General features: G+C 37.7%; 1 protein-coding gene across 4 annotated transcripts in view; it reads left to right on the top strand.

Annotated features, from left to right (window-relative positions):
• Window positions 1-16,046, top strand: part of DGKI (diacylglycerol kinase iota) — a 198,815-nt gene that overhangs the window by 126,849 nt on the left and 55,920 nt on the right. For all 4 annotated transcript variants that reach the window (XM_079305072.1, XM_079305073.1, XM_079305075.1 and 1 more), the window contains exons 21-22: window positions 5,403-5,503; window positions 14,792-14,871. In XM_079305072.1, coding sequence (XP_079161198.1) covers window positions 5,403-5,503; window positions 14,792-14,871 — 181 coding nt within the window. The remainder of the gene's footprint in view (window positions 1-5,402; window positions 5,504-14,791; window positions 14,872-16,046) is intronic.

Below are 16,046 nucleotides of genomic sequence, written 5' to 3' on the forward strand. Positions count from 1 at the left end.
TAACCTGGACTGCATTTGAAGCAGCGTGGCCAGCAGGGCAAAGGGAGGTGATTTTGCCCCTCTATTCTGGTCTTGTGAGACCTCACCTGCAGTGCTGCATCCTGCTTCAGGGTCCACATAATGGGACAGATGTTGAACTGTTGGAGTGAGTTCAATGGAGGGCCCCCACGGCAATTAGAAGGATTGGGCACCTCTCCTGTGAGGAAAGGCTGAAAGAATTGGGGTTGTTCAATCTGGATAACAGAAGGCTTGGAAGTAACCTAATTGTGGCCTTCCAGTGCCTGAAGGGAGCCTACAAGAAATATGAAGAGGGATGACTTACAAGAGCATGTAATGACCAGTGGAATAGTTTCAACCTTCAAGAGAATAGGTTTGGATTCGATATTGGGAAGAAATTCTTTATGGTGAGGCACTGGCACAGGCTGCCCGGAGAGTCTGTGGGTGCTCCATCCCTGGAAGTGCTCAAGGCCAGGTTGCATGGGGCTTTGAACAACCTGGTCTTATGAAAGGTGTCCTTGCCCATGGCAGGGGAGTTGGAACTAAGTGATCTTTAAGGTCCCTTCCAACCCCAAAAATTCTTTAATTCTGTTTAGGAGGATTATTACTTACGGAGAACACCCTGTGCTTGGAAAGGTAAAGTGTGAGAGAACCACAGTTAGCATGCAGAAGAAGAAAAGCAAATATCAGGATTCTACTGGGAATACCAGTGTGTGTCTGTACTTTGTCTGTGTGGGTCTAGCCTCTACAAAGCAAAGTGTATTTGCTAAAGCAATTGTGAGACAAGAAAGTGCCAAAAAATTTAGTACAGTGGGTTAACCTGTCTTATCTGGGATAGCACTTCTGTTCTGGTTTTTGCTGTGACATGGCAAATTTTCTCCCTAGTAGCTGTACAGAACTATTTTTTGAATTTATGGCAAAAATATGTTTTGGCTCTTGCTAAGTAGTGTTTATCCTAAGTAAAGCACTTAGTGTCTCAAATTTTGCTCTGAGGAACTGCACTCAGTGCTGGGAGGGAATGAGGCCAGATAAGCTGTCACAAACTGGCCAAAGGGATGTTCCACACCAGAGAAGATCATTCCCAGTATGCAAATTGGTAGAGTTACCTGTGAGGGGTCTGGCTGCTGTTTGGGGATATGCTGCATGGTGAGCAGCTGTGTCATGCATCCCTTTTTTCTCTTGTGTTTGTAACTCTCTCTACTCTCCACTTACCATTGCAATTATAATTATTATTATTACCATATTTATTATTATCTTACTATTTTGTTCTATCATTGAATTATTCTCCCATTTATGAGGTTTATCTTTTCTTTCCAGTGTTTCTCCTAACCAAGGGGAGTTTCCTTTGGCCCAGCATTCTATAACATGCCTACTCATACATCTCAGATTCCCAAATGAAAGAAAAAAATGTGGTAGAGCTTATAATTTCAAGGGTATGGTTTTTTTCGGGTAATGAATTTAGCAAGAGCTTACCTTAAAATAGTAGTGAGCTTTTGTGAAGCACTGAAATTCATCCATAGAAGAGTGTGAATGAGTCTGTTCTGTTGTGGCATTCTTATGTTTGAAGCAGAGAGATGCTGTCAAAAACTTATTTTTAATGTATCATTTCCAAGCTCTGTCAATGTGATCTTGAAAGTAAGGTGAAATAATTTTTCTTTTGACTACAGTTTTCCTCTTTCCATTTCCCCTAAACACTGGAACACTCTAATTAATTTTTCATGTTTATTTCTTCTCTAGGAGACAGGTAATTTATTAATCATTCATTGTCACTGCAAACATCCCCTAAAGGACTGATTTTTTTTTTTATTTTTTACTCAAGTATTTTTTGCATGGGGGAAAGTAAGTTTCCTTTCCAGTTTACTGAATCACGTTAAAATCTGTTTGTGTGTAGGGATGGGGTAGGCTGTATTCTTGAATATCAGAAATTTCTCATTGGATTCTGTAGACTTGTTGGACCATTTATTCTTATTACTCCTTTCTCTGTGGAGACATGAAGCATAAGAAATGGCTCACTGGGTTCATAAATAATTGATATAGGGATTAGGGTATTTATAATTCACAAGTCTGTCTTCCCAGCTTCATACCAAGCTAGTGGCATGGCAGAAGCATAACCAGCTGCTGAGCCAGAGTGCCAGGCTTGGGCAGGACCCAAGCTCACCTTGCCTGTGCTCTTCCCTGCATGACTGGAGACAGGAGCATGTTTCATAGGAAAACCACTGCCTGGCTTCCTCTCACTTGTTGCTGGGTGATTAATAGGGGTGAAAGGAGGAAGTCATCTAAAGCTAAGTGTGTTTTCTAGGTGAATGATCTTGGAGAAAATTTGTATTTAAGTTTGTGCTTAAATGAAATCATTATATATAATAAACATGAAAAAATAGAATGTTTTAGTTGACCTCAGTCTTTCTTTACATCCTCATGAGGCAAATGATATTTAGGATTTATTTATGTGGATTGATGTGCTTGTGGAACAAGTTCTTAATTAGATTCTTTAGAAGGTAATGAACTTCATTCATCTGTACTTTCAAATACTGTTTGTTGACTACGTAATACACCATTTAAAAAAAATAATTTGTAAGAGGTAAGTAATTTAAATATTTTAGGTTGAATTTAACTGCAGCAATCTCCCCAAATTTATTTATAAATTGCTGCTTTGTGTGGAAAGCTTATCTTCCTCTCCTTGTGGTTGAGCAAGTTGTTTTAGTGGTATTCAGAGACATCTATTTCTATTAATACTGTACTACTGTTTGTGTTCACATTCATCACCCTGTTATTTGCCTTTACATGGACATGCTTACTTAATCTTTCTGGTTTCTGCATATACTGAGCATGTCTGAACAAAAATAAATTGATCTATTTGTATAATAATATGGATTATGATGCAGTGTCTATGAAAACTGCAGTAGTATTGATAGTGGAAGTATTTTGCTCAGCTGCACTAAATAGAGGTCTGTGAATGAACGGGTTAATTAGTTTGACTGATGAGGACAATATACCCTGGTTTCAATTGCTAGTCTGATAGCAGAAGAAATGAATATTCAAATAGTGAGTTTTAGAATCAAATTTATTTTGAATAGGTAATAAAATTTAGTGACACAATGTGTCAGCCAATGACTGTTCTAAGAGAACAAAGGGTGTTTGCAAAGAACTGAAGGAACAAAACCACAGAGCTTCAATTACTGAATAAATGTCTCCTTTGTGTGTGTGTCAATACACACACATTTTTAGGAATGTGTATATATGTTTACTTGTATTATGAATATGCTACTTGTGTCTGGACCTGGCTAAGTGTATAAATCACCACCCTGTAGAAAAGAACCCCTGGCATTGTTGTTTCTGATAATAATTTATTTTCTATAGAAAGCTACTGTTTCCAAGGTTACATTTTTTTTTCATTGAGATAACTAAACTTTTCAAATGGACAAGAGGCCAAGTTCTGTTTTTCACCAGTTGTATGTTTTAGCACACAACCTGCTTATGTAATGGTTTTAGCCTGTCTTTAAAAAAGTGTTGTGAAAGGAGGGCAGAACAGAATGTCAAACTGGTACTTGCCAGTTGATTGCCCTCCTACACTGGACCATCTCCTGTTTTTCCTCAGCAAATACATCACACTTTAGATGATGCACTTATTGCTCCTTCAGGAGCAAAGTTAGAGATATACAATGTGCCCATATATATAAAAATATACTTTTTGCAAAAGCATGGCAAGTGTCTTCTTTTGCATTTTCCAATTAAAAGAGAATTTTGAAGAGTATGTGTGTGTTCCTGGAAGAAAAAATGTATTCTAGATTTGCTCTTCATTTTAGGTATTTTTTTTTCTCCATCTCCAAACAAAGAAAAAGGTCTTGTTTACTTCTTTTCAGGTGAAAGCACTAATTTGATTCAGAAGGTGATACTGCGCATGCAATAGGCTGCCATTGGCTTCAAGCTAAGAAAAAACATTTGTTTTTCTTCCTTACATGGCATTAGTAGTGAGTCAGCATATCTACATAATTCAGTGTTGTCTTTCCCCTCCTTTGGTGCCCAAACACCATCTGGTTCTCACAGGTAGGTTGGAAGGGAGGCAATTAGCCAAGGTTTGGCAGATGTTGGAGTGAGGTCATTCTGTTTCCCTGTCTTTCCTCTCCTGCTTTCATGAGATGTCCAGATTATTCACCGTGATAATGAGTTTGAATTGAGGCCCATTGTGATAGGACATAAATCTACCACTAATGAATTGATGACATCAGTGAAGAAAATTAACGTTTGAAGTGGTCTTTAGAAATTAGGTAGCACAGGTAAAATTTGTGAGATGTGCCTTGTCCTTCGCTAGCAGTGCAAATGCTGTAAGTCAAATAGTTCAAAACTGAGACAAAGAAAGAAGCAAACCCATATATTTACAATAGCACACAGCATTTTGACTTTCAAAAGGCAGTGTGTATTAATCAATATTACTGTAGGCATAGTCCTGTTATAAAAAAGATTAAAATAGAAAATATAGACAGTCTTATGGTAAAACTACAGAATAAATAATCTACTTTTAACTGACCTGGGCCTGAGTTCCTATAGGACAGACATTTGCTATGTGCATTGTAATACATGAATTGTCTATCTTTCTTGAAAAGTGGAAGATGCAAGCGTGGCTAAATTGATTTGCATAGCATCCAACTAAACTTAAAAAAAAATAAATAATAGGTTGCATTAAGGTAGAAACTAGTGTGAAATGAAAGCTTTTCTGGACATATTTCTATTAGTATATGAACACACAAATTTCTAGATACTGACCTATTGAGTCTTTCAAAACTACCAATAGCTGAGGTATCTGAATCAGACTGAAATCTGTAAAAGTGAGGTTACCATACTGCTACTTGCTTTTAAAAGTCCTCCTGGGTTTTGAGTATTAGACTCACAACTTTAGGAATCTGGTTCCTAGCCACATTATTGTTGACTGTTTCTCAGACCTGAGATGTTGTATCAGGATCCTTCAATAATATGGTGTGGATGCTCTCATGGGCAGAGGTTGTCCTGAGAAATTTCAAAAGAAGCATCTTTCCATGTCTTGAAATTCAAGTTGGCAGATCTATCTACTGGTTCTGGTAGGGCTCTAAGAATGTACATAAAGCTGAACTGGAGAAGGGCAGGGTAGCTTCATAGGGGTGTAAGAACTCAGGAAAAATCTTTACAGTTTCAGGTCACACAAATAGCAAAGGGGACTCTTGCTTGTTATTTAAGGTGGAATGCTGTAGATGCTGTTGTGCAGTAGAAATTCATAATTTAAAATGCAGGAATTGGCCTGTGGGGACTTGGCCCACTTCTGAAGAGGCTTGTTCATTTTCTTATTTCAGAGAAGATTGAAATCCCTTCATATCTGGCTTTGTTTGCTATTCCAGGGAATACTTTGTCTAAGAAGCTTTCTCCTTTTCTTGCAGTCCTCATTCCATCCCAGATCGCCTGCGCATCAGAGTGAACAGGATTAATTTACAAGAATACGAGGGGCTACATTACGACAAGGAAAAACTCCGGGAAGCTTGTAAGTTGGAAGAAGCAAGGTTGTAGCTGCTCTTGGTAGAACATTCGGTATAAAATTTGCATTGGCTTAAACAACCGCTGCCCCAAAAATAACTAGAAATCCCTAAAGAAAGAGTCAAGCACACATTTTTGGATGAGTAATGTAGAGAGTATGCTCATCTATATGTGCAAATGTGTCCCCTCTATAAAGACCATTTATAGGGATTCCACCTGCTTTCTTATTTAACTATGTTTCTGTCCTCTGATTATATTTACTGTAAAATAAGTGTTTTTCACACAGGGTATTTTTTTATTCATGTCTGTCTGTTGATTCTGCTGGGTTTCTAGGATATGAAACTGTACCAGATTTTATGATTAGCATCACATTTCAAACTGAGTGGAAGACCATGATATATTTGATATTGAGAATGTGCACTGACCTGGAACATGGTTCTTGCACAGGTACATTTATCTTGGGGAACAAATCTGAGTTCCTCAAACCCTTATTCTTTACCAGCCTTCAGTTTTCCATTTCAGAGAATAATCACTGTTTTGTTTCCTCATGTAGTGGCTTAATTACCATGTTTAGGGGTAAGCCAAAAGCAGACAGTGGTTGCTTTGGCAACATTAATGATGACAATCTGAACTTAAAAATGGAATTCCTTTCCTTGGTGACACAGAGTCATTAATCAATGAGAGACAGGGCTGCTCGTGATAACAGTTTAATAGTCTTATTTTGCATCTGGCTCATTATTCATATTAAATTATAAGCACGACTGTTGTGCAACAGAGCTTCAGTTCTCTTTGGAATACAGAGTGCTCTGGTAATTACAGGATGACAATCCTTTTAATTGGTTTGCTTATCTTATTGTTGGGAGATAGTTAAATTGTTTCCATTTCACTCTTTTACTCCCACCTCTTCTCAATCTACCATCTCTCCTTACAAGAAAAGAATTGAAATGGCTTAAATTTTAATATAAGTCTTGACTGCCTTAACTGAAGTTAGTGGATTTTGATTTTATTTAAAGCAATCAAAACCTTCTTCACTGGACTGAGAAGAATTTTAACAGGATCAAGATTATTCCTCACTGGAGGAGAACTTGCTTCAAGTTTCAATTCAGGGTTTGACATTGAGTAAATTTCAGGCCACATTGAATATACAACTCCCCAACAGAAACAACTGTCAGAAGCAACTTGGTTCATTCGAGGATTTCCCATCTGAGGAGAACTATCCTCATCCATCCTTACTATGGATGTAAATTTTGTGTCTGTAGTTAGCATGTATTTTGTACTTAGGAGCCATTGCACATTCTGACATAAAATATACAACTTCTTACACTATTGTCACTGCAGTGGTAATTGTGTATATATGTTTTTTGTCACCTGCCAAAATTCATAATGATAACATCATAAGAAAATGCCAGCAACTCATCTAACGTCTCAGTTTTAGGTTTTGTATGGATTTGATCACTTACTAGGAGTGTGCTTAAGAGGTTATCATTCAAAAATCAGATGTTTGTTCATCAAGAGTTAAAAAAATTGCTTTTGGATATTGGTGGGTCATTTATAGTAAAAACCTTTTGTCTCTTTGAAGTTAATGCATGTCCACCTTGATAATATAACATAGTTAGACTGGACTTCTCCCAAGATATTTTTTTCATCAAGTTGTTTTTCCTACCAGTCCTCTTTTAACTGTCCCAGTAATGCTTGTGCATTGCTGTTACTATTTTAAGAACAAGAGAAAGCAAATATCCCCATTATCCTAAAAGAAACCAGAAAAGATACTTCACCTTAGCCTTTGCAGCAGGAATGTCCTGTGAGAGGGCATGTAACTTGCACTATACACTGGTGGTCAAAAGCCTATATAACTTTAAATGCCTCTTTTACTGGGGAGTTTTTACTGAAGAGGTGCTGTTTTCCTTCAGCAGAACTGTAGCTCTTGTGTGTATGGATGTCTCACTAGATGCTTGCAGGAGACCAAGTCTATGTACTAGTTCAGGCTTTGGCAGAATAGCCACGACTGAATCCAGAATGCTGCACTTAATATATATTCTCCATCCGCAAAGATTAAAAACACTTTGACCTGCCTAAATAATATGAGAACAAGGCAGAATCTCACAGCAATCTGAACAGGGAAAGGAAGCCAGTTAATAAGCAGTTTTCCCTGAAGGAAAAATAGCAGAGACCCTATTATGGTTTTTGCTTGTTACATGTCTTCATAATAGCGTTTTGAAAACTCTGACCTCAATGTAATAATCTGGATAATTTTAACCCACAGTAAATACCTTAATTCCCCCTATTGCTTGAAATACTGATTTGAATCTATCAACTATTTCACCTAAGATTGCACTTCCTGAATTAGAGGAGGTCATGATACAAACCGTTCCATGAAGATTCATCTTCACTCTGCTGGAGGTAGACATCTCATTTTGAAAGCCTCCAGAACAATTAAAGAATGCCATTTTGTTCTTTGAAGGGCATGACTGTCCTTAGCTCATTCTCCTTCTGTTGTTTTCTACTTTCCTTGTCAATGCAGCTGGCATTTAACCAGGATGCTGTTTCTGAATTGTCCCTTTCTTCCCTTCCCTTGCTCCTTCTTTTCTCCTGTCAGCATCTCAGTATTATTGTGTGGGAGATGATTAATGATGGTGCAGAAGATGCTTATTGATCCTTCAGTGAGGAGGGTTGTATGCTTCCATGCAGCATTTTAAGAAAGGGATGTATGTTGGTATTTTAGTTATGTTATAATGTTTCTCACTGAAAATGTAGCTGTCTTTTCTAACTCTTCCTTATTCGTGTCCTGAGCACTTGTCACCTTAGTCACAAGCTTCACCGTCTCTGGCCAATATGAGAGTTGGACATTGCAATGACCATAAATAAGATTATCTTACTCAAGAATTGTGGTAGACTGATGTTTCTAGATGGACAGAATTTAATTCCGCCTTCTTGTGTGCACTCTCTCTGGCTTCCTGTTATAGCAGGAATGTGTGGTCCAAAGCAGCACTGTGGGTAAACAATTTAGTTATTTTTAAGATTGCAAAATCTTTCTGTGTGACACCCTATTTTCTCCTTTCCAATATGAAGAAGAATTTCCTGGCAGTGGAGGCATAAGCAGAAACTAATTATGTTAAAAAAATACCACAACAGACAATCCAAACATAAGATAGCTAGTGACCTAGTGATCTTCAGTGCTTCAAAGTTCTTTCTAGCAACACCATTTCAGATTTGCACCATAAAAAAATAAGCAGTAACGAAACAGTTTTGGGATTTTTAATAGTGTATGTCAGTTTTTACTGCCCTTAATTTGTTGTGTGTGCCCTAGCCATGGAGAATAGTCTTAGCTTCCTCAGTACCACTGAGATTAAGGAGGAATCATACCCGATTGCAGTGATGACAGTATCAGAACTCTCAGCCCTGTAGCAGCTCTGAGTTTCCCACACTTTCTTTTACATAGAAGCAGATGCTGCTTATGTCCCCTAGAATAAAATTGCACACTAGACTCAAAAGAAATTTTGAGAGGAAATTATTTTCATGTATGTAGTGATTGGACTGTCTGTAACTTAACAATCTTTTTCTGTGTAGCCTCCTTGCTGTGTGTGTGCATGCATGATCCATGTTGAGATCTTAACCTCTCATTCTTGTCTCTTTGGTTATCTGTAGCTAAATGTGTGTGCCTCCAGTATCTGTGGGTTACCTGAAGGTTTTGGGTTCTTCCTAGGTGTTCTTATCAGACACATGGGGGTACACAGAGTGACTAGCTTGTGAGTTGTTCTGATGTGTACATGTACAGTGATACACTAGCTTACTCATACCAGAAATGCACTTATAAGCCTTCATCTATCAAAAGCACTCTGACTCTCTAAAACTTAGGGATAGCACAAGTGAAGCTAATTTGGAAACTAGCTCATGTGATTTTGAACAACTAGCTAAGAAAGAAGGGATCACCACTTAGGACTTGGTATTTATGTCCTGATTATGTAATATAAAAATCATCAGGGAGCAGAAGACTTCCTAATGAGCCATGAAGGAAATGTGCTTATGTTGGGAAGCAACTTTGAGCTGGATGGATTTACATGAGGCAGGCTGTGCAGCTACGAACTTTGTCCTTCATCATGTAAAGGATGGACCAATGGGCATTTATTTGTCAGAAGTGCTCTTTGGGCACATGGTAGAAGCTCCGTAAGAGACAACATTACCTTCACCCTGCTTAGAAGTCAGTGCCTTGCTCTAACAGCTTTGTTAGTATGTGTTGTGTGCACATTAACTAATTTAGGCATTTCTTCATCACAGTGATTTCATAAGACCTGAAACTGAGAGGAGTTGAATGGGTTGCTTACAGCCTCCTAGCTGTAAGTGAGAGCCAGATGATTAGAAGTCAGTAGTGAGTTAAATCCTGGAAATCATCATTGCCTGAGGTTGGGGAAAGGAGTAAACCCAAGTAATTGAAATTTCATATCATGGAGTTATAGAATCATAGAATGTTTTGAGTGGGAAGGAATCTTTAAAAATAATCTTTAAAACCCATGGTTATGGGCAGGGACCTCTTCCACTAGAGCAGGCTGCTCAAAGTCCCTGACCTTGAACTCTCCCTGGGATGGGACATCTACCACTTGTCTGGTAAACCCATTCCAGTGTCTTGCCACTCTCATTGTAGATAATTTCTTCCTAATATCTAATCTAAACCTACCTTGTCCTGTCACCTCACAAGACATATTCTGTACAGTCCTCTGCCATTTGAGCTAGTGGGAAATTGTCATGTGTTAAGTTTGTCATCTTTAAACTAGAGGAGGGCAGTATTTCAAATAGGTACAAATTTATATTTTTGCCTTAGAGAAGTGGGGAGAAGCAAGAATATCAAGTTCATTTTCAAACTTTCCAGGAAATCACACTGTAGGTTTTTTTTTTAGTTTTTCTCATGCAGGCCTTTCTGGGATGTTCTTCTGTCCATATTCTACTTGTGTGTTTCCTTAGTTCTTTCCTGATTTGATTTCCTCTTACTTTTTCAGTCCTGGTTATTCCCTTTGGATAACTCATCCCACACACATCCTTCCTGCCTGTCTTAGTCTGTCTCTGCAGACCTCACAGGTCAGGTTCCTGTTCTTTTTCTTTACCCCAAATACTTACTTGTTGTTTATCCAGATCTCTGCTGTCAGCTCTTAGTCCCAATATTCATTCCCAGCCAGTTTCAATTCCCAGGTCTTCAAATTATTTTCTATAATCTGTTCTTTTTGTGTGTGTGGTGTTTGGCACAGGTTCTCTCTTCCTTTGTCTTGGGCAGCCTTTTCCCTTTTGGCAGGGTATTGGGGAAATCATTGAGAGGCTAGAGGGGATGACTTCCTTTTCAAACATGGTCTGGTTCAATCTGATAACCCACTGTGTTTTACCTGCTTTTGTGGGGATTTTGAAAGTGGGCTAAAAAAAACTAGTAACCAATGAACTAGGGAGAATTGGGATTTCTCAGTGTAATAAGCAGAGGGGATATGAAGAGACACGTGGCTTAGATTTGTGTGGTAAGAAAATCCTTTTGTACAAACTCAGTTTTATTAAAACCATAGTGGCAAAAGCCAAACCTCTCAAGGTAAATGTCTGAATATTTTATAATTCTATGCCATTAATTTACTTCATCCTTCATATTCTTAATATCAGTGAAAGCCCCTCAGGAAAATGGCATTCTTATAACATATTCAGTAGTGAGGATCCTTTATTTGTTACATTAAACATTTACAGTCCAATGTCTAAGCTCCCCAGTCTCCTGAGGTATGTCAGAATTAGAGCTAGTTTTCCTGGCATTTGCATCTACTGTAATATTCTGTCTCAAGGCTGTTTTGTTTGGGATTTGAGTGGGCTAATCATGGTATTAAGATCACAAATTGAATCCTTTCATAACAATAAACAAGGAAGTTAATTGGATTTTGTAATATATGTAAGTATATGTGGGCTTCCTTCATTTGTGTCCTCAATGCTATTAAAGAGTTAATTAGCTCTAGGTATTCAGCATAATGGGCACTTAACAGGTGGAAGATTTGTTTGTTGTTTATGAATTCCATAGCTAATTTCATGAGGACTGAGGAAATCACTCCTAATCTTGCAGTTTATTAGAACACCATGCTGGCCATACTGCTGCATCTAGCCAACCCTCCTCCTGCTGATCCTTAGCTTTGGTTAGTGTTGCTAGGAACAAAAATCTTTCTGCAGAACTGGTTCAGATTATGAAGCAACTGTCTGCCTGCCTCATTTCCTGGGGTTCTTGCACTGCTGCTCATCACAGCTGCCTGGACAAAATCCTTTTTCATCATTCAGGGAGAACAAAGGAACTAGAGATGGAAGCAAGTGGCCAGAAGAGCAGATGCCTCAGGAGAAATGTATCTGGCACTTGAGTGCTGGGGCTTTGCTCATGATTTGAGACTATGTCTTATTTTTGGCATGTTCATGTGTGTGGGTTTATCCATATATTCACAGGAGTGGACAGTGTGTGGGTACATGGAAAATAGTTTTGTAGTGCCTTTGCTCTTTATGTGTTTGCACTCCCACCTCTCTCCTGGCATATCCAGTAGTCCCTGTGCTCCACAGCACAGTTCTGTACTGTCCACATCCTCATCCACATGGCAAATGCAGAGGCTCCTTTAGTCCTGGATAAAAGTTCCCACAATGCATGTTGACTTGGTCTTTAATTGATTTATCATAAATTAACTAATTTTGCTTCTATTGTATGGTATTGCACTATTTGTAGAATGAGCAGCAACCCCAGAGTTTCTATCCCATTATCAATCACTAAGCATTTGCTTTTGTTTTAGATTAGCAACTATTGTGAAGCACTTTGCAATTCTTGACTCTGTGGTGGATTTTGTTTACTTATTGCTTTTTATGATTAAAAAATGAGGGCTGTGAACATTTTCCTTGCTGAAAGCCAAATGAGTCTTGCAAAAGGAAGCAATCAAGCAACAAACAAACAACAACAGCAAAAATTGGAAAGCAACATTTTAGCATATACTGTAGTGTTATTCAGTAATGACTTTGAAGGTTTTTTTAAAAGCCATGAACCATGTGGAATAGAACCACTAGAGACCCACCCCACACATAACCCCTTAGCTAGCCGTTGACTCCGAGAACCATAGATCATGCTAATTCACAATTTCCAAACACTTAAGGCAGCACTTTTCTTTTTAAGAACAAAGTCACACAGTCCAGGGTTTCAGAACTGTTCTTTGACTGCTAAGAATCACCTTGAGATAATTTAATTACTGCTGTGAATCACTAGTTCTTCAATGATTAGATGAGACTCATGAAGTATCACCACTAAGATATATAGTGCACGATATTTTTTTCTTTTTAGGTACTTTGGTGGATTTCTTAAGAATTACAAAAATTTTTAAGGTCCTTCTCTTTTGGTTTGTCAGGAATGGTGATAGTTAAGGATTCCAATTCTGTTATCTGAGTTGTTTTGTCAGGTCAAAGCTTTAGTGCCCCTTTAAGTGCATAGAAGAGAGAAAAAAGTCTGTGGTGACAATCTGTGAAACAGTGCTGTAACTCCCTAGTGCCCTGTAACTATTGGAGGTGTAGCTCTGTTTGCTACAATTCAGTTTTTAGTGCTATAAATGAATTTAAAAACCACTTCTTTCAGTAAGGGCTGTAAAGAGATCTGCTCAATTGAAACTAGATAGCTATTAAGAACTCTTGCTAAGAGCTTAAGGGGCTCCTGCCAAGGCAAGTTAAGCAATAATAAACAATAAGTGTAGAGAATCAGTCTGTAACCCAGAGCACTGGAGTGCATGAAGCAAGCCCTGTTTGTGACCATCCTTCCACTCTCTTGTCTCTCAGTCTCTGTTCTGTAGTGGAAGAATCTGGGAGGTCTGTTTCCACTTGGCCCTTCTGAAAATGGGCAGGGGGATTGTCATCACTATTGGATGTCAGTGTTGTTTCAGGAGATGTGTGACCTCTTCCTACCCGCCTATTCTTTCTTTATGTTTTTTTTTTTTCTTACTCCAGCATTTTCCCCCTACCTCCAGTTTTTCTGGATCCATAGCTCTTCTGCTGTTCAATTTGCTTCCCAAGCCCAATTCTGGCAGCATTGTTGAGCCCTGTGCTGGACTCTGAGGTCCACAGTGACCTTGAGTGCATTAGATGCTCTCCAGCTCTTCTCTCTGGAAATCACTGAACTTTTCTTGGTGCTTCAAGCCTCGGTGGACCAGAAAAATGGGAGCTCTCTTCCCCAATATCTTTTAGCACTGTCTTGTTCTTTTATCAGAATGAAGAACTTGACAGTATTTAAATATCTCTCCTTCTTAATCAACTTCTTTTCAACAGCAGGAAGGGTTGCAGCACAACTGTTTATCTCAGAAAACTTGGTGATTTTATGTTGCTGCTTGTTATCCAGTTACCAAAATTATTTATGAGTTGATACTCTGTTCTGCTTCTGGAATATTTCATGGGAAGATTTAAATATGTTTCCCACTGCTCCCATAAATTTTTTGGCCATTATTTGATTAAAGACCCTTCAGGGAAAAAAAAAAATCAGATACTCAAGAATATTCACTTGTTTTCTTTTTATTTAATGAGATCTTAGTAGGTAGGTTTCTTGGTGCCTTTCTTGCAGACTCGCTTTTTTCTGTTCTATTGTATTCTTTATTATTTATTTTTCTTTTTACAAATTTGTTTTGGACTCATTTTGGTGGCAAGAACAGAATGAATGTGGGAACCTCAATCTCCTGTTATTAAAATTTTGCCCTAACCTGAAAGGTTTTGCTGTATTTTCACAGATTATCTTTTACTTCTTTTTTTTTTTTCTGTTTGACTAAATAAGAAAATATGTAAATTCTGTGTGTAGATGGAATAATACCTGTTTTGATTTAAAAGCAGCCTTACTTCAAGACAACATGGCATTGGATAGTTTGCCCTGAAATCACCAATGACTTCTATTGCTTTAAGTCTGTAGACTTTGAGTTCTGAGAAATATCTCTCTTATTTCAAAGTATAAGGGTGTCCCCCATAAATCTTGCTTTGGGGTATGCTCCTTTGTTTTACAGATAATATTTGATGTTCAGATCTGAAAATGGAGTACACAGTTTAACTGGATATGTTTTAGCCTCTTTTATGAAACCATGAAAGATGGTTGAAAATGCAATATTTGATAATTATAAATGGGTGAAACTAATATGAATAATATGCTCTTGCTTTTACATAACTGTTAAGATTTAGAGAGTAGAAAATTTTCATGAGGATATTAAAAAATAGAGTTGGAAAACCATTGCAAGTCTGTTACAGTTCAAGAGACTTCAGTTAAAGAGGTTTTTATTTTTTTTCAATTTTTCAGCCATTCCGTTAGGAATCATAGTTGTACGAGGAGATTGTGACTTGGAGACTTGTCGTATGTACATTGATCGTCTACAAGAGGTGAGGCTTTTGTGAATTCAGGTATCATTTACAACATTCTATGTTTCTTTCAGTTTTGAGTGCAGGGGCCAAATAATTGCAACAACCATGTATCAAGAGTATTTCAATTTGTCTACCATTGAAACCAAAATTCTAGAATTAAGATGTGACAATAAAAGTACTGAAAAATATCCCCTATACAGGAAATAAAAAATCCTACTGGTTACTTTTAAATTATAACAGCAGTGAAGTGAATGGGTGTGTTTACTTCTCCTTGATTTATAACGGAATAGTAGGACTTTCTACATACCTTGTTGAAATTACATAAATTATGGATTAGAAAGTGTGTTAGGCAAGGATAAACACTGTGGTATTTGAGTAGATCTAATTATGCAAAAATTGTTCTCTAATACTGTCATGGAGATTACTCAATGGAGATTACTGAGACACCACTAAAGACAACAAATACTAACTAGATATTTTCAAAGACACAGAAATGGGTGTTCATGCAGCTAACAACAGTTTCGCTTTTATTCTCTAACACCTTGCCTCATGAGAATCCATTCTACAATACACTGGAAATGCAGACTCCAAATGCCTCATTTACCTGAATCATTTGAAGTATGAATCCCTTTTGTAATAAACAAATGGATTTTCATTAATGTATTTCAATCTCTTGGTGATAGCTTTCAATAACATTTACAAGTCTGATGACATTACATTTATAAATAATTTATATATTCATATTTATAAAAAATTATAACTTGTTAGTCTAATTTATGTAGGAGCTATGAACCTCATCCCTTCCATTGAACTCTTTGGGAGCCATTGACTTCCCATAGATTTTGGAACTCCACACTTGCAGTCTGAGTATGAAACTTAGTATATCACTTAGGCTTTCACTTTGCATTTCAGCCCGAATTCCCTTCATCAATTGCAGTTTTGGACATTCAGACCTGGGATGTGGCTATTATTATCAGACCTAAAACCACATTGTAAGGTGGTGCATATTTGAAGTATCTAGTGCAGAAGATTACAGTGAAATAATAATGATGATGATCGCATCAGACTGAAAATGTGATCTCACACTGAGTTCAGGCAGTTTTAGCTACAACCCCTGAAGGAAGCACAGCTAGATATTTTGGTTGACTTACCCATAATGGTTGTGGAGGAACTGTGTTTCTCCAACCTTTTGC

Source organism: Erithacus rubecula (genome assembly GCF_903797595.1).
Source record: "Erithacus rubecula genome assembly, chromosome: 4".
NCBI lineage: Eukaryota > Metazoa > Chordata > Aves > Passeriformes > Muscicapidae > Erithacus > Erithacus rubecula.